Raw genomic sequence first — 25,933 nt, 5'->3', positions numbered from 1 at the left:
TGAGGTGGCGTCCCATAGTTTGCACTACAGGGTAATTTGAAAAATAGGAACGATTAAAGATGTCTTTGATAAAGCACTTGTACAAATGTCACTGATAGAATAAAATTAGGAAACCAATCTGTTGAGAAAACTTAATAGTTTAAACTAGTAACTTTAAATTTAAAAAAAATTTTTAAGTACCCAATTCTTTTTTTCCCAATTAAGGGGCAATATAGTGTGGCCAATTCACGTACCCTGCAAATCTTTGGGTTGTGAAGGTGAGACCCATGCAGACACGGGGAGAATGTGCAAACTCCACAAGGACAGTGACGCGGGGCCAGGATCGAACCCGGGTCCTCAGTGCTGTGAGAAGTGTGCTAACCACTGCGCCATTGTGCTGCCCTTAAACTAGTAACTGTTGATTTAAAATGTTGCTTCGAGGGTAACATTTGAATGATAAATGGAGTGGTAGTTGCAGTTTACAGGGCTTTCTGGCTGGAGTCAGTTATTTTTACACTTTATATTTTATTTCCACATGAAGATTGATCTGTACTATTGTATTGTAAATCCTCATTCGATAGCCACATAGGACAATCAATTAAACATCTAATCTGCAGCACGGTAGCACAAGTGGATAGCACTGTGGCTTCACAGTGCCAGGGTCCCAGGTTCGATTCTCCGCTGGGTCACTGTCTGTGCAGACTCTGCACGTTCTCCCCGTGTCTGCGTGGGTTGCCTCCGGGTGCTCCGGTTTCCTCCCACAGTCCAAAGACGTGCAGGTTAGGTGGATTGGCCATGATAAATTGCCCTTGGTGTCCAAAAAGGTTTAGGAGTGGTTATTGGGTTACGGGGATAGGGTGGTAGTGAGGGCTTAAGTGGGTCAGTGCAGAGTCGATGGGCCGAATGGCCTCCTTCTGCACTGTATGTTCTATGTTCTTAAAGAAAAATCTTACATTTATATTTTAATTTATATGAACTCCGGTTGTCCCAAAGGGCTTTATAGCCACTGTATTAAGTATAGACAGTGATGTTATTTAATTTACTCCCTGCACCAGCTTCTGACCTAAATCACTTCTCCTGTTTTAATAGGTGATGGTGCCTCTCTTTCTCCGACAAAATTGAATGGCAGTGACAGCTCAAAGAGTCTCCCATCTCCCTCAGCCAGTCCTCAACGTAACTGGATTCCCTCTCCCACGCACGATCCGCAGTGGTATCCAAATGATTCTGGGGACTCCTCATTGGGTAGCCTGCTATGTAAGTATCTTATAATTTATTGTCCTCCAGAACCCCCATCATGGCTTACATTCCTTAAGCACATCGACTTATCTCGCAAGATATGTTTTTGTATGGTAGTTCTCTGGATATCATAAATGCAGACCATATCTAGCTTGCTTGCCTTATGTCTTTGCTATTTAAACCTTTCTCCCAGGAGTCAAGTTATTAAAAAATATATATTGTATTCTGTCTGTGTGGAGACTTATGTATAGTGTGGAATACAGTAATAATAATTCCACCGCTGACTGGTCAGAAGATAGCATCAGCAAGGACCTCAGGCAGTGCTCTGTCATGAATTCCACAGTGGGAATTAAAGGATGGTTAGTACAGAGAAAAGGGTAAAGAAACCTCTTGTGTGACTGGACTAACGGATATTTGAAGAATGGGGTTGAATCGTATGGGGGTTGCTGGGAAGACTGCTATCGTCTATATTTGTTTGAGATATCTCACTAATCCCAAATCTGATATGATGTTTTATGGTCTTTATTCACTGTTTTTGTTGTTTAGTGATGTTGCGATTGGACATGACCCATAATTATATGGCACCATCATTACCATCCAGGTTAAAAATAATACCGGGGTTTTAATATTGCAGAGCAGAATTTTAAGAGAGAGGAGCTTTTACTTATATTTAGTTACGTCCGTTACGAGGGGACGGCAGTTCAAGGTGAGGGGTGGGAGGTTTAGGGGGAGATTTAAGGAAAAACCTTTTTACCCAGAGGGTGGTGATGGTCTGGAATGCACTGCCTGGGAGGGTGGTAGAGGCAGGTTGCTTCACATCCTTTAAAAAGTACCTGGTTGAGCACTTGGCACGTCATAACATTCAAGACTATGGGTCAAGTGCTGGGAAATGAGGTTAGGTAGGCAGATCAAGTGTTTTTCATGCGTTGGTGCAGGCTCAATGGACCGAAGGACCTCTTCTAGGCTGTATTCTGTGATTCAGGTATCTCAGAAACATCCCAGAGCATTTCGCACAATGAATGTCTTTGAATTATGTTGGCTGTTATATAGGAAAACCTGGTAGTCATTTGGTGCAAGACAAAATTCCAAAAATAACAATGAGGTGAAAGTGGCTAATCTGTTTTTGATGTTAGTTCAGAGTGGAATGTTGGCAAGGACTCTGGAAGAGCTCACTGCTCTTCTTCAGGTAGGGCTATGGGATAGTTAATGCCCATCTGAACAAGCATTATAGAGCTTTAATTTATTGTCTGTTATTTGAATTCTTGTACCCCTTCTTACTCTAGATATTGTGGCTTCTGTATTTGAAATTACTGTTGGTGAGTTATAACCTCCTACGTCCTGAACGGTATTTTCAATTGTCCTGATGACTAATTAAAATGTTCTGATGTGTTCAACACATTGAACCCTTCAGCTATTAAATCCAGTGCCTCTACAGGATTCTACTTGTGTTTAGAAAGCAGTAGAATAATACTACACTAGCCTTTGTTTAAGGTGTTACGTGGCAAACAGTTTTAGTAACAGAATAAATGCAATCTGTAACATTAATTTTTACAGTAGTTAGTTTTGTTTAAATTTCTCCTATATTAGAAAATAATAGTTTACATCCTTTGGGGCAAACTAATTGCAGTTAGTTTTTAATGTAGTGGGCATTTTTATCCTTTCTTCACTAACTAGAGCAATTAATCTGGTTTATCTAATTCCTCTTAATTCTTGTAAGCCTCTGTTTGAAAGCTCCAGACGAAACTCATTGAAAGTATGGGCCGGTAAATACCTCAACCTGGGTGGGGTTGCTTTGTGAATTTAATGGGTTGCTCATTAATTTTAACGGCTGCAAATTGGGAATGTATAAACAAATCACATATGGTTTATATTTAAATTAAGTAACTTTTCTCCTTCCCTCAAGCCCTCCACCTAGAATCTAGTTGCACAGTCATAGAATCATTGAATCACTATGGTGCAGAAGGTGGCCATCGAGTCTGCACCAACCCTCCGAAAGGACACCCTACCTAGGCCTAATTCCCCCACCCTATCCCTATAACCCTACCTAACCCTTGGACACTAAGGGGCGATTTAGCATGGCCAATCCACCTAACCTGCACATCTTTGGATTGTGATCATTTAACAACTAAAGGTGAGGTGTGATTTCTGAGAGAGGAGTTTAATCCCTTTTGCATTGTGATAAAGTTAAAGTAGTGCCAAGGTGACAAACGATGCTTCTATTTTATCATCATCTCATTCAAAGGATGAAACCGCCACAGAATATTACTCCTTCAGTCCAGCACCAAAGTGTTGATGTAGGTTTTGTCGTCCAGTCCTGGAGTCGGTCCTTGACTGGAAGAAAAGTGAGGGCTATCATCTGAGCCAAGCTGACACTCAATAAACGATGAAGTTGAATCCTCACCTTTACTATTTTGTGCTTCTGGCAAAGAGAAATATACAGTGTACTCATTCAGTCTGTTTTTGGGTTGTTTGCAGCAAGCCTAATATCACCTGAAAAGGGGCGGAAGATGCTAACAGCTGGTAACTGCAATAGCAATAGCAACTCTCTGCTTGGAACAAGCCTATTGGATGGAAACTCCAGGGATTCTTTTGTATCCCGCTCACTTGTAGATGTCTCGGAGGTAAGAAGATGGTCTCCATTTGAAAAGTGACCTCAGCAATGCTTTAAAAAGAAAATTCAAAGTATCTTTAAAAAAAAATCAAATGTGTGCTTTGAGTATTTAAGGCTGAAGTCTAAGATATCAAGTTTTTTTTTAAGGGTATGACTATTAAGTTGGTGCAATTGGCTAATAGTACTTTCCAAGTTGAACATTCTTGGCAAATTAATGGAAGATTAAAATGTTGGTTTACCTACAGACTTTGAGACATTGAGGTCCTTGAAAAACTAACCTAGTTGCTATGGGACCATATTCGGAGCGCTGCAACTATTGGTTTTTCAGTTGGCAGAATTGATCAGTGGAGTTAAACTTGGTTGACATCCATTTGATCCTAACTATTCAAACACGTTTCTGTAACTTACAATTTCGACCATGGTGTTGTAGAGGGAGAAAATATGCTTTATGACCAGCAGTTTTGGCTAATTACAAATTTTAGTGGATGAGTCCCTAATTAATATTGGTTTGGAATATTTGGTGTAAGTGATAGTGAGCATTGATATTTTACGGGCTTTCACAGAACAGTCAGTAGAATTCTCTAATCAAGTGGCATGGAATTTTCTAGGTTTTATTCCCATTTACATTAGAAGATTGCGGGAAAATGTTCCTGTACAAAAATGGCACTTTTTAAAACTTTCTAAGCACTGGTAAGAATAATCGTTCTAAAAGTGTGAAGCTCCTATTATCCAGCCAGAGAAGGACTGGCATTTCCATTCTTTCTTCAGCAGTACAAAAGTGTACTCCTCAGCAAGCAGTAGTGTAATATGGCTTTAATTCCGAATTGGCCATGAGCCATAGAGTCCTAACATCGTTATAGGAAGCTACTTAGCCCATTGAGTCCATGCCAGCTCTCTGTTGGTCCCCCCCATCCCCGTAGCCCAGCAAGTTTATTTCCCTCGAGCAACCACCCAATTTTCCTTTTAAACCATTCTTTGTCTCTATTTCCACCACTCGCATGGGCAGCAAGCTCGAGGACATTTTCGCTGGCTGCATTAAAAAAAAAAGTTGTTCTTCACCTCACTCCTACGACCCGTGCAAGTCCTTGTACTATGAGTTAATGGGAACAGCTTTCCTTTGTTCACCTTATCTGAACCTGTCATAATAATCTACACCTCTATCAAGTTTCCCCTCAAACTCCTTTGTTGCCCTCAAACTCGGGTATCAACTGACTTGACGGACAAAGAAGCACTTACAGGAGATATTTTGCACAAATCACCCTTTATTAATGTTTGAAGCACTTGATAAAACACTCAACAGCTCTTTGCTTCACTTAAATCACTTGTTAAAACACTGATTACTTGTTACAATAACTCCCAAGACTCACGGCTTGGACGTGGTACGACCCATTGCAAGGTGAGGTGATCAGCCTCCCTTCAAAGGGTGTCTTCCTCACTGAGCCCCGGACTTGGGCGATCTTCACATTGGTGGGTCCTGCAGGTCATCGCTTTTTATACAATTCCATCATTCATCGCGGAAAGCTCGTTAATCACGTACACGGATGGCCTGTTACCTGTTTTCCTTAATGTTAGCTTGTAAAAACAGCTCACATCTGCTGGCCTTGCTTTCTTTATCTGTCTGTTGCGTACATCTTCTCACACTTGCTCGCAAGAACAAGCCACTTCACAGGCCTTGCGGTCTGTAAGGTTGGCTACTTTTCCCATTATGCTGAGCTGTTGGCCATCTGGCTAGACCTTCACTCCAAGCAGAACCAACCCCAGCTTCTCCAACCTAACCTTGGAGCAAACATCCCCCATCCCTGGAACCATTTTGGTAAATCTCTGCGGCCTCCCAAGCACCCCCACGTTCTTCCTGAAGTGTGGTAACCAGAACTGAATGGCAGTATTCTACAGCAATATAAAACTTCAATATAACAGCATGGTGGTTAGCACAATTGCTTCACAGCTCCAGGGTCCCAGGTTCGATTCCGGCTTGGGTCACTGTCTGTGCGGAGTCTGCACATCCTCCCCGTGTCTGCGTGGGTTTCCTCCGGGTGCTCCGGTTTCCTCCCACAGTCCAAAGATGTGCAGGTTAGGTGGATTGGCCATGATAAATTGCCCTTAGTGTGAAAAATTGCCCTTCGTGTTGGGTGGGGTTACTGGGTTATGGGGATAGGGCGGAGGTGTTGACCTTGGGTAGGGTGCTCTTTCCAAGAGCCGGTGCAGACTCGATGGGCCGAATGGCCTTCTTCTGCACTGTAAAAAATTCTATGAAATTCTATTCTATGAAAACTTCCCTGCTTTTGTACTCAATGCCTCTATTTATGAAGCCCACGATCCCTTATGCTTTACTGACTACTTTGTCAAAATTGCCTAAACCACACAAGGCACTAGTTAGACCACACCTGGAATATTATGAACAGTTTTGGTCCCATTATCTATGGAAAGATATACTGGCATTGGAGATAGACCAGGCTGATCCTGGGTATGGAGGGATTTTGCAATGAGAGGTTGAGTAGGTTGGGCCTGTACTCATTGGAGTTTAGAAGAATGAGAGGTGACCTTATTGAGACATTTAGATTCTCAGGGAGTTTGACAGGGTAGGTGCTGAGAGGTTGTTTCCTCTTGTGGGAGAGTCTAGGAGCAGATGGCACACTCATTTGAGACCGAGATGAAGAGGAATTTCTTCTCTCAGAGGGGAGTGAATCGATGGAATTCTTTATCTCAGAGAGCTGGGTCATTAAGTATGTCCAAGGCTGAGAGAAACCGATTTTTAATCAATCGGGGAACTGGAGGCTATCTGGATAAGACAGGAAAGTGGAGTTGAGGATTATCACATCAGATCAGTCATGATCTCATTGAATGGCAGATCAGACTGGATGGGCCGAATGGCCTACTTCTCCTATGTCTTATGGTCTTAAGCTCTGTTCCATTAAAAATCTGTGCACGTGAATCCCAAGGTCACTCTATCCCTCTACAATTTAAAACTGTGTCATTAAGTCTAAATTGCCTCTCCCAGTCCCTCCTGCCCAAACCAATCACCTCACACTTCTCTCTATAACATTCCACCTGCCACTATTCCGCTCGTTTTGCTAGCTTATCTATGTTCTGTTGCAGTCCATTACTATCATCCTCATTGTTTGCCACAGCTCCACGATTAATATAATTGGCAAATTCATTTCAGATTTGTAACTACATTTTCAATCCCAAGGCTTATTCAAAGGAAGGTTGAGAATGTTTTTGGAAATGCACCCGTGTTGTTGATCTGCTGAAGCCTGAAATCACGTTAAATAATTTTTCTTTGATAGCTGGCCTATCGATGTCACAGTGTTCATCGAAGGGAAGCGTTTCTATTTAACTCCCCCACCCTCTTATCCCCATCTTTAAAAAAAAAACGAAGACGGTTAAACAAAGCAGATCATTTACACCGGTGTATCAAGTAATTCATGCAAAAGGCAGGCATTTGTAGAGAACACTCCCAGAACTTAAGTTTTCGTTTTAAGAATCTGCTTGCGTTAGATCGTGAACTCATTTTCAGGCTTGTTGTCTTTGTTGTCCAGGTCGACTCTCAACTGGTGTGTATGATGAATGAAAGCAGTGTGGATTACATTGCCCGCTTTAATGACCTGGCCCAAGAGCTTTCGGGGGCTGAGACTTCAAGGAAGGAGATGCTTTTTGACAGCGGACCTCCAATTGGTGATCTCTCACAGTAAGGTCATGAACCGAACAAAGGGGTGCATTTACAGCCCCCTATTTCTCAGCACCTTGCCAATTAAAGCTGCCCATAACGGGCACTGACTACTGGAGAATCCATTTGTAAATGACACTGAGAGTTTTTGAAAAATGTGCAATAAGCTTGACAGTCCCGTGAATCAGTATTACATTTATGGTAACATTAAACTGGCAGTCAGTGACATGGTGTGAAGCTACAAAACAGACAAGGCCAAAAGGATCCTGCGATGTGACTGAACACTAGAGGGAAATTCTCTCCCAACGTCTGAAACTGAAATGCAAGTCTAGCACGGAAACAAAGACCGTTTGCAAGAACTTGGGGTTTTGATGCAGATCTGGTGATGGTCTTATGGTTTGTACCATATTTATCCCTGGAATGATAAAGAATGTTCTGAGAGAGTTATACAAACCTTTTGTTTATATATAACACACCCATTTGTGCTTTCCATTAAAAGCAAAACAATAGTAATCCCAGTGGGGATGTAAAAGGTGAGAGGCTGTACCCTTCCTGAACGAGTATGTTAAAATACGTGGCTCACATGGTTGTAGTGATTATTCTGCTGGGTATGAGACTGATTAAGGTACAAGGAATCATCAAAATGGTAACTTATGCTAATGGTAGCTTATGCTCAGTGCATTTGGTCCCTATTTTCAGCCCTAATGTACAGGTGAGTACTTTGAGAATTCCGTTTGAGCTGCATGGTGCTAATGCAAAGCATACTTAGAAAGTGCACATCTAATGCGCACATATGAAATGAGGAACCAAGCAGTTAAAATCAAGTCTCTTATAGTCACTTTAGAATTAAATCAATTTTTTAATCACATGTGGTTTTAGGTGCTAATTCCTTTGCAATGTTCCATCTGGATTTTCCTTTCCTTGGTGAGCACCTCACATTGCTATGATGGTACCTCCTTTGTTCCCACACCTCACTAGATTTCCTATTCACTGTGACCCTTTCCATCTTTTTTAGTTTGTGCTTCAATAATTATGGCATCAGTGGAGATCTCATTCCCCTCCCAGCGAGCAGTCCCATCTTCGGTTCTCTTTGTCCTGAGGTGCTGAATCAGCTTGAATGGACCACTCTGATATGTGTCGGACTGTGATCTATGATGCCATTTTGGTATTCTCCCTGAATGCTCGGATGATGTACGTTTTACAAAACGGAAACGAGCTGTTTGACCAGACTAGGCCCATTATTGGCACGCAGCCTCTTGTCCTTTTTCTTCAGTATCTGTCAGAAACAAACCTGAAGCTTGTTGCTCAGTAAAGTATATAATTGCTTCACCCACAATCAAGCTCCCCAATACACCTCCTCACTTTGCCTTCGTGCTGCTGACTTTAAATGTCATTTGTTTTTCGTGCATCACCCACTGTCATCGTAGGCGGCTGTCCATTGATTCGAGGATGATGTTACTCGGTGTCGAGACTTTCTGCCGTGGGAAATGCCGATTCTTGACCCACAGGTCTTTGGGCACATGAGGCACCGTTTCCTTTTTAAATAGAACTCTGATTACATATAAAGTTTAAAGGTTTTTCAACCGAAATATAACTCGCCTGGATTTAGTTGTCTTTTAGATTGTGTCCTTCTGCTGCGCTTTGAGGTTTGAGACATGGTGTAATTTACTGTTAGCGTGAAACAATTCCAGACGCTGCCACACCCAAGTGAACTAAAACAGCAGTTGCATGACCAATAGGAGCAGTGCTTGGGCTTGATCCCATGTCCATGGGATCCACTGAACCACTGTTGAACTTTACAAACACATTCTTGACTTATGTTATTACAGAAGCTCCTCTCTGTTCCCTCATAACTTTAGGGGTGGAGCTCTGTATCCAAGCACAGGAGCTCTATCCAAGCACAGGAGTACAGAATTGCTGCCTGTGAGCTCAGTACACAAGGAGCAGTTAGCAGTACAACTCCGATCTGCTGGTTGAGCATCACTATATGAAAGTCAGATTTGCGGAAGGATTAAAAAAAAAGATATAACTCCAGTTCTACAGATGGTGCACTACCTGTGCCTGTAGATGTTAGCATTGTTCATTTTATGTGTCACAGAAGATCACCTGCCCCTCATTTCTTAATCCAAACTGCAGTTAAACAATTAGATCAGTGTACAGTACAGCCTCGGAGTAGATTGAAAGGTTATCTCGCAACACTGTACTGTCCCAACAGTGTCCAATTGTTCCCCATTGGCTGTGGACCAAGTGATTGCATCCTTCGGTCCCCCAGGAACAGGGAAAGCACTTAAAAAGCTGAATTGTACAACAGTGGACCATTGTACTCCGGCCCCTAGTGCAAGTTACAGTGCCGTATTTGTGCCCCAGGTTTATTCGACACGTCAGAAGTAGTGATTTCAGGACAGTCTGGTCCAGGGTATACCCAAATATGCAGGTGGATTTGAGGATTTTTGAAAAGTAAACTGCTTCTGACACTGGCAAACCTGTAGCACTCGAGTTATTATTTTTTTTATACCAGAAGACTCTTCTGCGAGTCTGCTGCTGATCTGCAGTTTGCATCCGCAGTTTTTGTATTTTCTACTTCAGTTCACACCAAAGTGAGTTCGTAAACATGAAATATTTACGGCATCTTGCAGCGTTTTAATCCATTAATTCGGCCTCGCTCAAGATTCAGAAAACTTTCTCTGCTTGATTAAAGGAATTTGCTGAAAACACAAGCATCTTAAAGATAATTTTAACGATTCCTGCAATGTTGAATTAGAACAACATTTGGAATTGGAGAAATTATAATCTGTCCATTTGCTGAGTTAAGAAGAAAATATCCACCTTTTATATTTTACCTGGTTTATTGTGTGGGGAAGAGACGACAGTTTTTCCCCCAGCGGGTAATGATGCCCATTTGGAAGTTTTACGGTAGCACAGTGGTTAGCACTGTTGCTTCACAGCGCCAGGGACCCGGGTCCGATTCTCGCTCGGGTCACTGTCTATGTGGAGTCTGCACGTTCTCCCCGTGTCTGAGTGGGTTTCCTCCGGGTGCTCCGGTTTCCTCCCACAAGTCCTGAAAGACGTGCTGTTAGGTGAACTGGACATTCTGAATTCTACCTCTGTGTACCTGAACAGGCGCCGGAGTATGGCGACTAGGGGCTTTTCATAGTAACGTCATTGCAGTGTTAATGTAAACCTACTTGTGACAATAATAAAGATTATTATTATTAATTTGCCATTGATCCAACATAATTGCAGAAGCAGATTCATGAAAGACCAGTCAACACTGCCTGGTTAACAATATTCCATCCTTCTTTAATTTTTCTCCATGTTTGATTCAATTAGTGTTGTGAATGATTTGTTGCTGCCGGCCCTTAAACAGTGCCCTGCACGAGGGAATTAGGGACTGTTCGTTGGGTGTGTTATAGTGTCCACTTGGTTTGTACAATTCTTAAGTCTATTCTCTGCGTCAATTGAAACGGAAGAACTCGCTGCGGTTTTGGTTTTTGCAAAACGAAAGTTTGATTAAATTTTCCAATTGTTCCTCTGGACTTGAAACTCGCATTAGGGAAATTCTGAATGCAGAGTGAAATGGTTTGTCAGAATTCAAAGCTTCATGCTGCTTGTGGCTAGTCCCAGAAATCACTCCAGATTTTCTGGTTTCAAATTCCTTGCTATTTCAGCAAGTGTGTATTCAAGTGTGACCTTTCTGTTGCTGTGTTTACAGCTGCAGTTTTTACATTTTTTTTTTCATTCATTTCCTTTGCTGGTTGAATTTTGGTTCTCATCCAAGATTATGAAACTGAAGGTGCAGTTTCTTCACGGCTGTTAAGTATTGGAGGCGTAAGCGCGTGCTTTATCAGTTAGTGGCTTAAGGGAAGATATCTCTTCCATTTTCCCAAAAAGTTTTGTTCCAAATAAAGAATCCAGAGCTCAGAGGAGTACCCTGAAAGGTGTATAATTTGGTATCTTAGCATTTTAGAAGCTATCTGTGATAATGTGGCTGATTGCAAATGCCAGTTATTATTAGCAGTAGATGAAATGGGCTTCAGTCTCCATCTTAACTTGCCCCGTACCAAATCACCTAGCCCAGTTTATCATAGAATTTACAGTGCAGAAGGAGACTATTCGACCCATCAAGTCTGCACCGGGCACCCTACTCAAGCCCACGTATCTACCCTATCCCGTAACCTAGTAACCCCCACTTAACCTTTTTGGACACTAAGGGCAATTTAGCATGGCCAATCCACCTAACCCCCACATCTTTGGACTGTGGGAGGAAACCGGAGCACCCGGAGGAAACCCATGCACACGCGGGGAGAACGTGCAGACACCGCACAGACAGTGACCCAAGCCGGGAATCGAACCTGGGATCCTGGTGCTGTGAAGCAATTGTGCTAACCACTATGCTACAGTGTTACCCGTTGGGATCAGTGTGAGTATATCTATTGCTGTTGGAATTTAGTTTTGCACAACCACGCAGTCCCGGTCCACTATAACTAGTAAATGGCTGCTCCCCCAGGATTCAGATAGGTAGTTCCAAATAGAAACCAAATCTCACATCTAAAACCTGGCCAGACCAAAACTTCAGGAGACCAAAGTGATTAGCATTCAATTAGGCAATGCAATAAGAACATAAGAACTAGGAACAGGAGTAGGCCACCTGGCCCCTCGAGCCTGCTCCGCCATTTAATGAGATCATGGCTGATCTTTGTGGACACAGCTCCACTCTCCGGGCCGTACACCATATCCCCGAATCCCTTTATTCTTTAGAAAAGCATCTATCTTTTTCTTAAAAACGTTTAAAGAAGGAGCCTCAACTTCTTCACTGGGCAAGGAATTCCAGAGATTCACAACCCTTTGGGTGAAAAAGCTCCTCCTACACTCTGTCCTATATCTACCTCCCCTTATTTTGAGGCTATGCCCCCTAGTTCTGCTTTCCCCCGACCAGTGGAAACAATCTTCTGAATGGGGCTGAACATTGAGTGAAATATAACTAAAATCCTATCAGCGGGGTGAGTACCCTTTTTAAAAAGAAACAACAGGTTATTTGTTGTCCAAAGAGGGAGGTGTGCCAAAGGTGTTTTCGCAATTGTTCCATTTCATGACACAATCCTGGCAACTCTAAAAAATGTAGTGTTATGCCCCCAAAGTTGGGGTTTAGTGTCAGTGTTCATATGTATGTACAGCTGTGTTCATTCTAAAGTGATGCACGTATCTAAATTCCCACCAATAAAACTTGACATAACCCTTACAGTAATTGTACGCTGCAATAATGAAGTGGACAAATTGGCACCATCGCTGAGAGAGCTTCCTAATTTCTAACAGATTTGTTAAGAGCAGCGCTGGTTTTTTAAAACACTAGATCTGAAGACCCCACAATGCCAGATGGCCTTTTGTTTAATTTTGAGCAAAATTATTTTTGCCACTGGTTTAAAGCTTCTTCTGTCTTTTAGAGTAGTTTGTACTCATGTGATTGTATGAATTATTTAGTATGTTTCTGTTGAACTTAACTTTGCAACAAAACATTTTAACTTTTTGCACAAGGTAATGTTTTCATTTTACATTCTAATTTGCTAACTCCCTTTCAAGTTTTTAAACTTGCACTGAAAGGTGTATATATATATATATATCTATATATAAAATATATATATTTTGAATATGAACTTAAACTTGTATGTTCATGCAACTGTAACAGATTAGCATTTTTTTGAATTCTCCCTCAGATTATTCCATCGTCCCTTAACTAACTAATGCCACCAGTGAGACAGATGTTTGGCTATCACACTCAATGGTATGTTATCGATGTTCTTTTATACATATGATGGACTTGAACTGCAAATGCATTTCTCACAACTAAAAGGACATTGGTAACTTACCACAATATTGTGGCATTCTTGCTGTTCTGAAAGTACTGTTAAGTTTTCATGTTGTTCTGGCCCGTGCTGAGTGAGTAGCTGATATTTACTGTTACTCAACAGTTCGAAAATGCAACCCATTGCAGTTGAATTCTTGACAGTATATCCTTAGCAGTATTACTTTGTATTCATAGGAACAGGAGTAGGCCATTCAGTTGTTGCACTTCTGCAGCTAGGTGCTGCTGCTGTCCAAGTGACCAGCCCTCAATCTGTGCCTCTGGAGAGTCGACTATTGTGACTGAAGCTTTGAATCTTGACATCCTTTTTTATTTCAGATCATTTTGAAAATGTTGGGTGAGTGTTTGTGTGTTAAGAGAGAGAATTCCCCATCAGATCTTTTAAAGAAAAGTGGCTAAATTAAAAATGATCATTAATCTTTTCAGGATTTTTTTTTTTTAAACATTGGGTGCTGAGACCTAATTTGAGGAACTGACCAGAAGGCATTACTGAACATGGCAATATGACAGAACTGAATTAACGTTAGCAGTTAACTTGTGTGCATTCACAATTGTGTGTCATGTATATTCACCGACTTGTATTGAACTCAATAACTCCAACCCAACCTGCAGCTATCCTCTGTATTTATGGATGGTTAGATTATGTCACTAGCATCCATTGTTTAAACAATAAAATCAGTAGTACAGAAAAAATAATTTCCTAATTCTGCGTAATGGTTTTAGAAAAGGTGCTGATGGGGAGACTCTTATGTTCTGATTGATGCACTACAATAGAAGGTTTTACTTTGGCTTTGGAGCAGGTTCCGAATGGCTTTTATGATGTAAATGTTGTACAGAAGCAGAAAAAGTTTGTTCATAGCGTTGTTCCAATAAAAAGCCATATCAGCTGTAAAGGTTTTTGTCCCCCTTTTGAGATGTGAACACTTTTAAACAAAGCAAATCATAAACTGCCCTTCCCTGATCTTTGTACCAAATGTGTAAATTATTTTTGACTATTTATTCTGTATGATTTTAAGAGTTTTTTGTGGTTATTTAATATGCAAACAAGCTGTTAAACTTCCATGTTGGGTTCTTTGTTTAACCTGTAGAGCTGTTTTTTTATTCTTGCTGATAAACACATTTTAAATACAGCAAAAGTGACATTGTGCCATCTGTTTTTGCATTTGGGAACTAGATACATTGGGGGTTGAATTTTGGGCTCTCACCCCCTCGCACAGCTAATACCCTGTTCACAAATGACTAAGTCTGAGGAGATCCCCACGTATTTGGCCTCCGACTTAATTACGGTAAAGGTGGCACTGCTGGAGGAGGCCACACTGGTAAGTGCTGCAACTTGAAGAAGCAGCAGCTCGCAGGCAACTGGTATACCTGCGTCAGATATTTGTGAGACCGTGGGGGTGGTGGAGGGAGTCATCGGGTCAGGGAGCTGAAATCGGAGATTCGGATAAGGTGAGACCCATGTTCTGGTGATGTCGGGGATGGGAATGGTGGTGAATGGAGATTGTGCCAAGTAACGTTCCATTTTTCTTTCTTGATGCAATTTTGGGGTTGATTTTCTAAGGCAGCAAGCATTACTGCCGAATGGAAAACTTATTGCAGAGGGGACTAGGAAAAAGTGATGGCCTCATATTTGCATACACAAATTGTCAACTGCTTATTCTGGATAAAGGCCAACTTTTTTTTTTTTGTCCTTCCCCAGTGTGACAGATGAGTGCACACCCCCTACCTTTTTTGAAGTCTTGGAGGCTACGTGGTGCCGGAGAAGCAGGTTGCATGCAACCTAATTGCTATATGATCTCCAAGTTCAGCCAATTTTTAGACCAAGTCCGACCTGACTGTCCCTCGCCATAGCTGCATTCGTGGCTGGGTGTCTCTGGAGAATGTGGTGTCCACTGGCACCCTTGAGACCTTCCATGCCTGTTGGGCACCGCAGGGGCTGCCCTGTTAATCACATTTTGGTTTTTAAAAAAATATATATTTTATTAAAGTTTTTCAATCACAAGTTTTTCCCCTTACACATCAAACAAAAAAAAAAATTAAAAGTACAAGTAACATGATAACTACAATCTAACAATGAGTAACCAACTAACATGGTAAACTAACCAAATAACATAAAATGAAACCCCCCCCACCCTCCCAGAACCCAAACATCTTACCCCCCCCTCTCTCCCTTCCCCCCCACTCCCCATGGGTTGCTGCTGCTGGTCATCTATCTTCCCTCTAACGTTCCGCTAGGTAGTCGAGGAACGGTTGCCACCGTCTGGTGAACGCTTGAGCCGATCCTCTCAGCGCAAACTTAATCTGCTCCAGTTTTATGAACCCCACCATATTGTTTATCCAGGCCTCCAGTCCGGGGGGTTTCGCTTCCTTCCACATGAGTAAACTCCTACGCCGGGCTACTAGGGACGCAAAGGCCACGACATCGGCCTCTTTCGCCTCCTGCACTCCCGGCTCATCCGCAACTCCAAATAAAGCTAACCCCCAGCCTGGTTTGACCCGGACCTTCACCACCTTCGAGGTCACTCCCGTCACTCCTCCAGTGCCGGGCACAACCAAAACATATGTGTGTGGTTTGCCGGGCTTCCGCCGCACCTCCCACACTTGTCCTCCACTCCGAAGAACCTGCTCAACCTTGCTCCCGTTATGTGTGCTCTATGCAGCACCTTAAATTGGATCAGGCTAAGCCTGGCACACGAGGAAGAGGAATTTACCCTGCTTAGGGCATCGGCCCACAAACCCTCCTCAATCTCCTCCCCGAGCTCTTCCCATTTTCCTTTCAGTTCGCCCACCAGCTCCTCCCCCTCTTCTCTCATCTCTCGGTATATCTCTGACACCTTGCCCTCCCCGACCCACACCCCCGAAAGCACTCTATCCTGGATCCCGTGTGTCGGGAGCAACGGAAATTCCCTCACCTGTTGTCTTGTGAACGCCCTCACCTGCATATACCTAAAGAAATTTCCCCGGGGCAGCTTATACTTTTCCTCCAGCGCTCCCAAGCTCGCAAACGTCCCGTCTATAAATAAATCTCCCACTCTCCTAATTCCCAACTGGTGCCAGCTCTGGAATCCTCCATCCAGCCTCCCTGGGGCAAACCTATGGTTGTTCCTAACTGGGGACCCCACCAAGGCTCCCAGCACACCTCTCTGTCGCCTCCATTGCCCCCAGATACTTAATGTTGCCGCCACCACTGGGTTCGTGGTAAATTTTTTTGGTGAGAGCGGTAGTGGCGCCGTCACCAGCGCCTCTAGACTCGTCCCTTTACAGGACTTCATCTCTAGTCTTTTCCACGCCGTTCCCTCTCCCTCTATCATCCATTTACGAATCATCGCCACATTGGCGGCCCACTAGTAGTCGCCCAAGTTCGGCAGCGCCAGTCCCCCTCTGTCTCTACTACGTTGTAACAACCCCCTCCTTACCCTCGGAACCTTCCCTGCCCCCACGAAGCTCGTGATGCTCCTGTCTATTTTTTTTTAAAAGGCCTTAGTGATCAGTATAGGGAGACATTGGAACACAAATAGGAACCTCGGGAGGACCATCATCTTAATTGCCTGCACTCTGCCCGCCAGTGACAGCGGCTGCATGTCCCACCTCTTGAAGTCCTCTTCCATTTGTTCCACCAGTCGTGTCAGATTAAGTCTGTGTAAGGTTCCCCAGCTCCTGGCTATCTGAATCCCCAGGTATCGAAAGTTTCTTTCCACTCTCCTTAACGGTAGGCCATCTATCCCTCTACTCTGGTCCCCAGGGTGTATCACAAAAAGTTCACTCTTTCCCATGTTAAGCCTATATCCCGAGAAATCTCCGAACTCCCTCAATGTCTGCATGACCTCTGTCATCCCCCCACTGGGTCCGCTACATATAGCAGTAGGTCATCCGCGTAGAGTGACACTCGGTGTTCCTCTCCCCCTCTAATCACCCCTCTCCATTTTCTGGAGTCTCTCAGCGCCATGGCCAATGGTTCAATTGCCAACGCGAACAGTAATGGAGATAGCGGGCATCCCTGTCTTGTTCCCCTGTATAGTCGAAAATACTCCGATCTTTGCCGACCCGTGACCACACTTGCCGTTGGGGCCCCATAGAGGAGTTTGACCCAGCTAACAAACCCGTCCCCGAACCCGAACCTCCTCAGCACCTCCCATAGATACTCCCACTCCACCCTGTCAAATGCCTTCTCTGCATCCATTGCCGCCACTATCTCTGCCTCCCCCTCTACTGGGGGCATCATTATCACCCCTAATAGCCGTCGCACGTTGACATTTAGTTGTCTCCCCTTTACGAATCCTGTCTGGTCTTCGTGCACCACCCCCGGGACACAATCCTCTATCCTCGTTGCCAGCACCTTTGCTAGCAATTTGGCGTCCACATTTAGCAGTGAGATAGGCCTATAGGACCCACACTGCAGCGGATCTTTATCCCACTTCAAAATTAGCGATATTGTCACCTCCGACATTGTCGGGGGTAGAGTCCCCCCTTCTCTGGCCTCGTTAAAAGTCCTTACCAACAGCGGGGCCAGTAAGTCCACATATTTTCTATAAAATTCCACCGGGAACCCATCTGGTCCCGGGGCCTTCCCTGCCTGCATGTTCCCCAGCCCCTTGGTAACCTCGTCCACCCCAATTGGTGCCCCCAGGCCTTCCACCTCCTGCTCCTCCACCCTCGGGAACCTTAATTGGTCCAAAAACTGCCGCATCTCTTTTCCCTCCAGGGATTGGGACCTATAAAGTCTTTCGTAAAAGGTCTTAAACACCTTGTTTATCTTCCCTGCTCTCCGCACCGTAGCTCCCTTTTCAATTCTAATTCCCCCTATCTCCCTCGCTGCTGTCCTCTTTCGCAGCTGATGGGCCAACAGGCGACTAGCCTTTTCCCCATATTCATATCTCATCCCCTGTGCCTTCCTCCACTGCGCCTCCGCCCTCCTAGTGGTCAGAACGTAGAACTCCGTCTGGAGTCGTCGTCTCTCCCTGTATAGTCCTTCCTCCGGGGCCTCCGCGTATTCTTTATCCACCCTTAAAATCTCCCCCAGTAATCTTTCCCTTTCCTTGGCCTCTATTTTCTCTTTGTGGGCCCTGATGGAGATCAGCTCTCCTCTGACCACCGCCTTTAATGCTTCCCATACTACTCCCACTCGGACCTCCTCGTCGTCATTGGCCTCCAGGTATCTCTCGATACATCCCCGCACCCTTCCACAGACTCCCTCATCCGCCAGCAATCCGACATCTAATCGCCAGAGTGCACGCTGCTCCCTCTCCTCTCCTAGTTCCAGGTCCACCCAATGTGGGGCACGATCTGAGACAGCTATGGCTGAATACTCCGTTTCTTCCACCCTCGAGATCAGCGACCCTCCCAAAACAAAGAAATTATCCAGGAATACACCTTGTGATCATGGGAGAAGAAGGAGAACTCCTTGGCCTTCGGCCTAACAAATCGCCATGGATCCACTCCCCCCATTTGATCCATAAACCCCTTAAGCACCTTGGCCGCTGCCGGCCTTCTTCCGGTCCTAAATATCTAGATCTATCTAACCCTGGGTCCAACACGGTGTTGAAGTCTCCCCCCATTATCAGGTTTCCTACCTCCAGGTCCGGGATACGTCCCAGCATCCGCTTCATGAATCCCGCATCATCCCAATTCGGGGCATATACGTTAACCAACACAACCTCCGTTCCCTCCAGTCTGCCACTCACCATCACATATCTGCCTCCGCTATCTGCTACAATGCTCCTAGCTTCGAATGATACCCGTTTCCCCACCAGTATGGCCACCCCTCTATTCTTTGCATCCAGCCCTGAATGGAACACCTGTCCCACCCATCCTTTCCTTAACCTAACTTGGTCCGCCACCTTCAGGTGCGTCTCCTGAAGCATAGCCACGTCTGCCCTCAGTCCTTTCAAGTGCGCGAACACTCGGGGCCCTTTTAATTGGTCCATTTAGGCCTCTCACGTTCCACGTGATCAGCCGCACTGGGGGGCTACCTGCCCCCTTCCCGTGTCGACTAGCCATCACCCTCTCTAGGCCAGTCCCACGTCCCGGTTCCGCGCTCCCACCCGTTCCCCAGGTGGCGCATTCCAGCCCCGACCACCCTTTCTTTAACCAGTTCCTCTTTGATTTCTGCAGCAGCAACCCAGTTATCCCCCCCCCCCCCCCCCCCGCTAGATCCCCATCTAGCGTGATTGCTCCCCCCATATTACTTCCGAAAGTCAGCTGACTTCAACTGACCCCGGCTTCTCCCGCTCACTCCTTGACCCCCCCGTGTGGGGAACTCCCATCTACCTTGCGCCTATCTTCCCGCCATCACCTTTCTGGCGCGGGAACAAGGACCGTAAGCCCCGTATTCTCTATAATTGTCCCGCCCCTTGTGGCACAGCTCCCTCCACCGCCCCACTCCCATTCCTCATCCCCCGCCTATGTCTCTTCTTTCCCCCCACCGGCGCCCACATTTCTTAGTGTCCCCCCCCATCCCAATTTACATCTCTATATACATCGACAGTGTCCTTTCCCCTCTAACATCAGTCCCTCGGTTCCGATCCAGTTTCTCGTTTTTAATAAAGGTCCATGCTTTTTCCGCCGTTTCGAAGTAGTGATGTCTCTCCTGGTACGTGACCCATAGTCGCGCCGGCTGCAGCATCCCGAACTTCACCTTCTTGTGTAGCACCTCCTTGGCTCGATTAAAACTCGCCCTCCTTCTCGCCACCTCCGCACTCCAATCCTGGTACACCCGTACCACCGCATTCTCCCAACAATCCTGGTACACCCATACCACCGCATTCTCCCATCTACTACTTCGTACCTTTTTGGCCCATCTCAGAACCACTTCTCTATCATTGAAGCGATGAAATCGCGCGATTGTCGCCCTAGGTGGTTCTCCCGCCTTTGGACTCCTCGCAGGGACCCGATGAGCCCCTTCCACTTCCAAGAGGCCCGAGGGGGCCTCAGCTCCCATCGGCGAGCTTAGCATCGTGCTCACGTAAGCTCCGCAGTCCGCTTCTTCCACTCCCTCGGGGAGACCCAGGATCCGAAGGTTCTTTCTCCGTGCTCTATTTTCTAGGGCTTCAATCCTTTCAATGCACTTTTTGTGGAGCGCCTCGTGCGTCTGCGTTTTGACCGCCAGGCCCAGGATCTCGTCTTCGTTATCCGTCACCTTCTGCTCCACCACGCGGAGCTCCGTCTCCTGGGTCCTTTGTGCCTCCTTAAGCCCCTCAATTGCCTGTAGCATCGGGGTCAGCACCTCCTTCTTAAGTAGCTCCACACACCGTCTTAAAAATTCGTCTTCATCGGGCCCCCATGTCGCCTGGGCTTTCTCCGCCACCATCTTGCTCCTTTTTTCCTCCTGTCCCTATCCTCGAGGATTCTTCGCGATGTAGCCGCCGCCGACGATATTTTTCTCTTTCGTTGTGGGGGGGACTCCCTGTTATCTCACCCCACACCAGGTTTCATCTTGAAAAAATTCCCCGCTGGGGCTCTTAAAAGAGCCCGAAGGTCCGTTTGAGCTGGAGCCGCCGAAACGTGCAGCTTAGCTGGGCATCGCCGCAACCGGAAGTCCACATTTTGGTTTAATGTTTTTCGTTTGTGATTCACTTTTTGTTTAAGGCAGTTTCCCTTTAATTTGTCCCTCAGTTTATTTGATTTAGTTTACTTGGCTATTTATGTTAATCACAATAGATGGAGATGTACTCATTCCTTTTGAAGTGATTTAAATACGGAACAGTAGTGGGTAAAGAAGGGTCAGGCTATAACTGAGCAGTGCAGCATTCCCTGTGCTGCTGTCATTGTGGATAGATCATTGGTGGGCTGCAGTTGATTCGAGCAGTTTGCCAGTTGTAAAGGCCTAGCTAATGCATGTGGGGAAAATTTGAAAATGAAGCAGGTAGACCTGTATCCATCGGGCTAATATTTACTTGTGTCAAGGTTACAGCCAACGCGAGAGCCGATGTTGGTAGTTTGGCCAGATGGGAATTGATGGGATATGGTCAGCATTACCCATTCCTAATATCCCTTGAAACTGTTGCCATTGCAGACCATTGAGAGTCAACCACTTTGCTGTGGGTATGGAACTACGCACAGGAAATGATAGCATCTGAATTTGACTTTCATGAACTTGGTGCTTGCCCTGGGTCTCATGCAACAGGGGACCTTCCCTGCTGGCTCAGGAAAAAAAACTCCCTTGTAAGCTGCAACTATCTCTACTATTTCCATGGCTGTAGCTTCTCTGCAGGCAATTCACTGATGTGGCAGGAGGCTTAGACCATAAGACCTAGGAGCGGAAGTAAGGCCATTCGGCCCATCGAGTCCACTCCACCATTCAATCATGGCTGATTTCAACTCCATTTACCCACTCTCTCTCCATAGCCCTTAATTCCTCGACAAATCAAGAATTTATCAACTTCCGTCTTAAAGACACTCAACGTCCCGGCCTCCACCGCCCTCTGTGGCAATGAATTCCACAGACCCACCACTCTCTGGCTGAAGAAATTTCTCCTCATCTCTGTTCTAAAGAGACTCCCTTTTATTCTAAGGCTGTGCCCCCGGGTCCTAGTCTCTCCTGCTATTGGAAACAAGTTCCCTACATCCACCCTATCTAAGCCATTCATTATCTTGTAAGTTTCTATTAGATCTCCCCTCAACCTCCTAAACTCCAATGAATATAATCCCAGGATCCTCAGACGTTCATCATGTTAGGCCTACCATTCCTGGGATCATCCGTGTGAATCTCCGCTGGACCCGCTCCAGTGCCAGTATGTCCTTCCTGAGGTGTGGGGCCCAAAATTGCTCACAGTATTCTAAATGGGGCCTAACTAATGCTTTATAAAGCTTCAGAAGTACATCCCTACTTTTATATTCCAAGCCTCTTGAGATGAATGACAACATTGCATTTGCTTTCTTAATTACGGACTCAACCTGCAGGTTTACCTTTAGAGAATCCTGGACTAGGACTCCCAAGTCCCTTTGCACTTCAGCATTATGAATTTTGTCACCGTTTAGAAAATAGTCCATGCCTCTATTCTTTTTTCCAAAGTGCAAGACCTCGCACTTGCCCACGTTGAATTTCATCAGCCATTTCTTGGACCACTCTCCTAAACTGTCTAAATCTTTCTGCAGCCTCCCCACTTCCTCCATAATACCTGCCCCTCCACCTATCTTTGTATCATCGGCAAACTTAGCCAGAATGCCCCCAGTCCCGTCATCTAGATCGTTAATATATAAAGAGAACAGCTGTGGCCCCAACACTGAACCCTGCGGGACACCACTCGTCACCGGTTGCCATTCCGAAAAATAACCTTTTTTCCCAACTTTCTGCCTGACAGCCAATCGTCAATCCATGTTAGTACCTTGCCTCGAATACCATGGGCCCTTATTTTACTCAGCAGTCTCCCGTGAGGCACCTTATCAAAGGCCTTTTGGAAGTCAAGATAGATAACATCCATTGGCTCTCCTTGGTCTAACCTATTTGTTATCTCTTCAAAGAACTCTAACAGGTTTGTCAGGCACGACCTCCCCTTACTAAATCCATGCTGACTTGTCCTAATCTGACCCTGCACTTCCAAGAATTTAGAAATCTCATCCTTAACAATGGATTCTAGAATCTTGCCAACAGCCGACGCTAGGCTAATTGGCCTATAATTTTCCATCTCTTTCCTTGTTCCCTTCTTGAACAGGGGGGTTACAACAGCGATTTTCCAATCCTCTGGCACTTTCCCTGACTCCAGTGACTTTTGAAAGATCATAACTAACGCCTCCACTATTTCTTCAGCTATCTCCTTTAGAACTCTAGGATTTAGTCCATCTGGGCCCGGAGATTTATCAATTTTTAGACCTCTCAGTTTCTCCAGCACCTTCTCCCTCGTGATGGCCACCATACTCAACTCTGCCCCCTGACTCTCCGGAATTGTTGGGATATTACTCATGTCTTCTACTGTGAAGACTGACGCAAAGTACTTATTTAGTTCCTCAGCTATTTCCTTGTCTCCCATCACAAAATTACCAGCGTCATTTAGGAGCGGCCCAATGTCAACTTTTGCCTCCCGTTTGTTTTTAATGTATTTAAAGAAACTTTTACTATCATTCCTAATGTTACTGGCTAGCCTACCTTCATATTTGATCCTCTCTTTCCTTATTTCTCTCTTTGTTATCCTGTTTGTTTTTGTAGCCTTCCCAATCGTCTGACTTCCCACTACTCTTTGCCACATTATATGCTTTCTCTTTTGCTTTGATGCATTCCCTAACTTCCTTTGTCAGCCATGGCTGCCTAATCCCCCCTCTGATAACCTTTCTTTTCTTTGGGATGAACCTCTGTACTGTGTCCTCAATTATTCCCAGAAATTCCTGCCATTGCTGTTCTACTGTCTTTCCCACTAGGCTCTGCTCCCAGTCGATTTTCGTCAGTTCCTCCCTCATGCCCCTGTAGTTACCTTTATTTAACTGTAACACCTTTACATCTGATTCTTTCTTTCAAATGGGAGATTGAATTCTACCATATTATGATCACTGCCTCCTAAGTGCTCCCTTACTTTTAGATTTTTAATCAAGTCTGGCTCATTACATAACACTAAATCCAGAATGGCCTGTTCCCTCGTGGGCTCCATCACAAGCTGTTCCAAAAAGCCCTCCTGTAAACATTCAATGAATTCCCTTTCCTTGGGTCCACTGGCAGCATTATTTACCCAGTCCACCTGCATATTGAAGTCCCCCATGATCACTGTGACCTTGCCTTTCTGACATGCACTTTCTATTTCGTGGTGCATTTTGTGCCCCCGGTCCTGACCACTGTTAGGAGGCCTGTACATAACTCCCATTATGGTTTTTTTGCCTTTGTGGTTCCTCAACTCTACCCACACAGACTCCACATCATCTGACCCTATGTCATTTAGTGCTATGGATTTAATTTCATTCCTAATTAACAAGGCAACCCCACCCCCTCTGCCCACCTCCGTCTTTTCGATTAGGTTGTGAATCCCTGGATGTTTAAATGCCAGTCCTGAAACCCCTGCAACCATGTCTCTGTGATGCCTACCACATCATACCTGCCAGTCACAATCTGGGCCACAAGCTCATCTACCTTGTTCCGTACACTGCGCGCATTTAAATATAGCACCTTTAATTCTCTATTGACCGTCCCTTTTTGTTTTCTTAGTGTGGTGGACCTTGGTTTACCGAGCCTTTCCATACACTGTCATTTTTTGTGGGATGGGGACTATCGTAACCTCTCCTGAGTTTTGTCTTTTTGTGCTTTTTTGTATTCCTAAGCAGCTACGCTTCCCACTGATTACTTCACCTCTTGGTCCCCTGACTTTCCCTTCCCTCCCCCCCCCAATCTTTAGTTTAAAGGCTTATGTTCAAACGTGTGGTTAGGATTTTAGTGTTCTTTCAGCCTCCTTCGATCCTGCCCAAGGTTAATTTCTAAGTTTGTGCCATACCCACAGTCATTAGTACCTTTAATTTGAGACTGTAATCTGCAAATAGTCTCACTGGGCAACTACTTCCACAGAATTCCACACATTATGGCACATGGGGATAAAGGGGTCTTTTTCAGGATGGCAGCCGGTGACTAGTGGTGTGTCTCAGGGGTCGGTGCTGGGACCACAACTTTTCACAATGTACATTAATGATCTGGAAGAAGGAACTGAAGGCACTGTTGCCAAGTTTGCAGATGATAAAAAGATCGAGGACTGGATTGTCCCAAAATGGGACTATGTCCCCACACCTGCGTAAAAAGCTGGGGTTTTACTCGAGATTCCCGGGAAAAAAAGATCAGCTAATTCAATGCCCTGCAGGGGGCTAGCAGGGACCCAGAGTAATTCACGCAGCTTTAGCTACGGATAACCCCCCCTCCCTCCCCCCGGTGTCCGATCCCGACCGGCAATAGGGGGGTTAGTTCCACGTCTTCAGGAACTCGGCCGGTTGGGAGCACAGGATCGCTGGGCTGGCGTACTACGCGACCACTCCGATTCTTAGGTCCTGGAGAATCGGCAGGCCCGATTTCGACGTGAAAGTGGATACGCCGGACCCCCGTGCTGAAATTGTGATTTCTGCATGGGGCTGCAGAAAATCCAGCCCCTTTAGCAGGACAGATAGTGCGCAGGAAGCAGGCGGGCTGCAGAAGGACTTGGGCAGGCTAGGAGAGTGGGCAAAGAAGTGGCAGATGGAATACAATGTGGAAAAGTGTGAGGTTATGCACTTTGGAAGGAGAAATGGAGGCATAGACTATTTTCTAAATGGGGAGATGCTTAGTAGAACAGAAGCACAAAGGGACTTGGGAGTCCTCATTCACGATTCTCTTGAGGTTAACGTGCAGGTTCAGTCGGCAGTTAGGAAGGCAAATGCAATGTTAGCATTCATGTCAAGATGGCTAGAATACAAGACCAGGGATGTATTTTTGAGGCTATACAAGGCTCTGATCAGACCCCATTTGGAGTATTGTGAGCACTTTTGGGCCCCATATCGAAGGATGTGCTGGCCTTGGAAAGAATCCAGAGGAGGTTCACAAGAATGATCTCTGGAATGAAGAGCTTGTCGTAGGAAGAATGGTTGAGGACTCTGGGTCTGTACTCGGAGTTTAGAAGGATGAGGTGGGGGGTGGATCTTATTG

General features: G+C 45.1%; 1 protein-coding gene across 2 annotated transcripts in view; it reads left to right on the top strand.

Annotated features, from left to right (window-relative positions):
- cramp1 (cramped chromatin regulator homolog 1) overlaps positions 1-14,489 on the top strand; it is a 66,805-nt gene extending 52,316 nt beyond the window's left edge. For both annotated transcript variants that reach the window (XM_072481741.1, XM_072481742.1), the window contains exons 18-20: positions 1,069-1,233; positions 3,691-3,836; positions 7,366-14,489. In XM_072481741.1, the coding sequence (XP_072337842.1) occupies positions 1,069-1,233; positions 3,691-3,836; positions 7,366-7,518 (464 nt within the window). In that variant the 3' untranslated portion in view covers positions 7,519-14,489. The remainder of the gene's footprint in view (positions 1-1,068; positions 1,234-3,690; positions 3,837-7,365) is intronic.
- The last annotated feature ends 11,444 nt before the right edge of the window (positions 14,490-25,933 follow it).

Source organism: Scyliorhinus torazame, chromosome 17, assembly GCF_047496885.1.
Source record: "Scyliorhinus torazame isolate Kashiwa2021f chromosome 17, sScyTor2.1, whole genome shotgun sequence".
NCBI classification, from domain to species: domain Eukaryota; kingdom Metazoa; phylum Chordata; class Chondrichthyes; order Carcharhiniformes; family Scyliorhinidae; genus Scyliorhinus; species Scyliorhinus torazame.
This window is presented reverse-complemented; position numbering and strand designations above follow the sequence as displayed.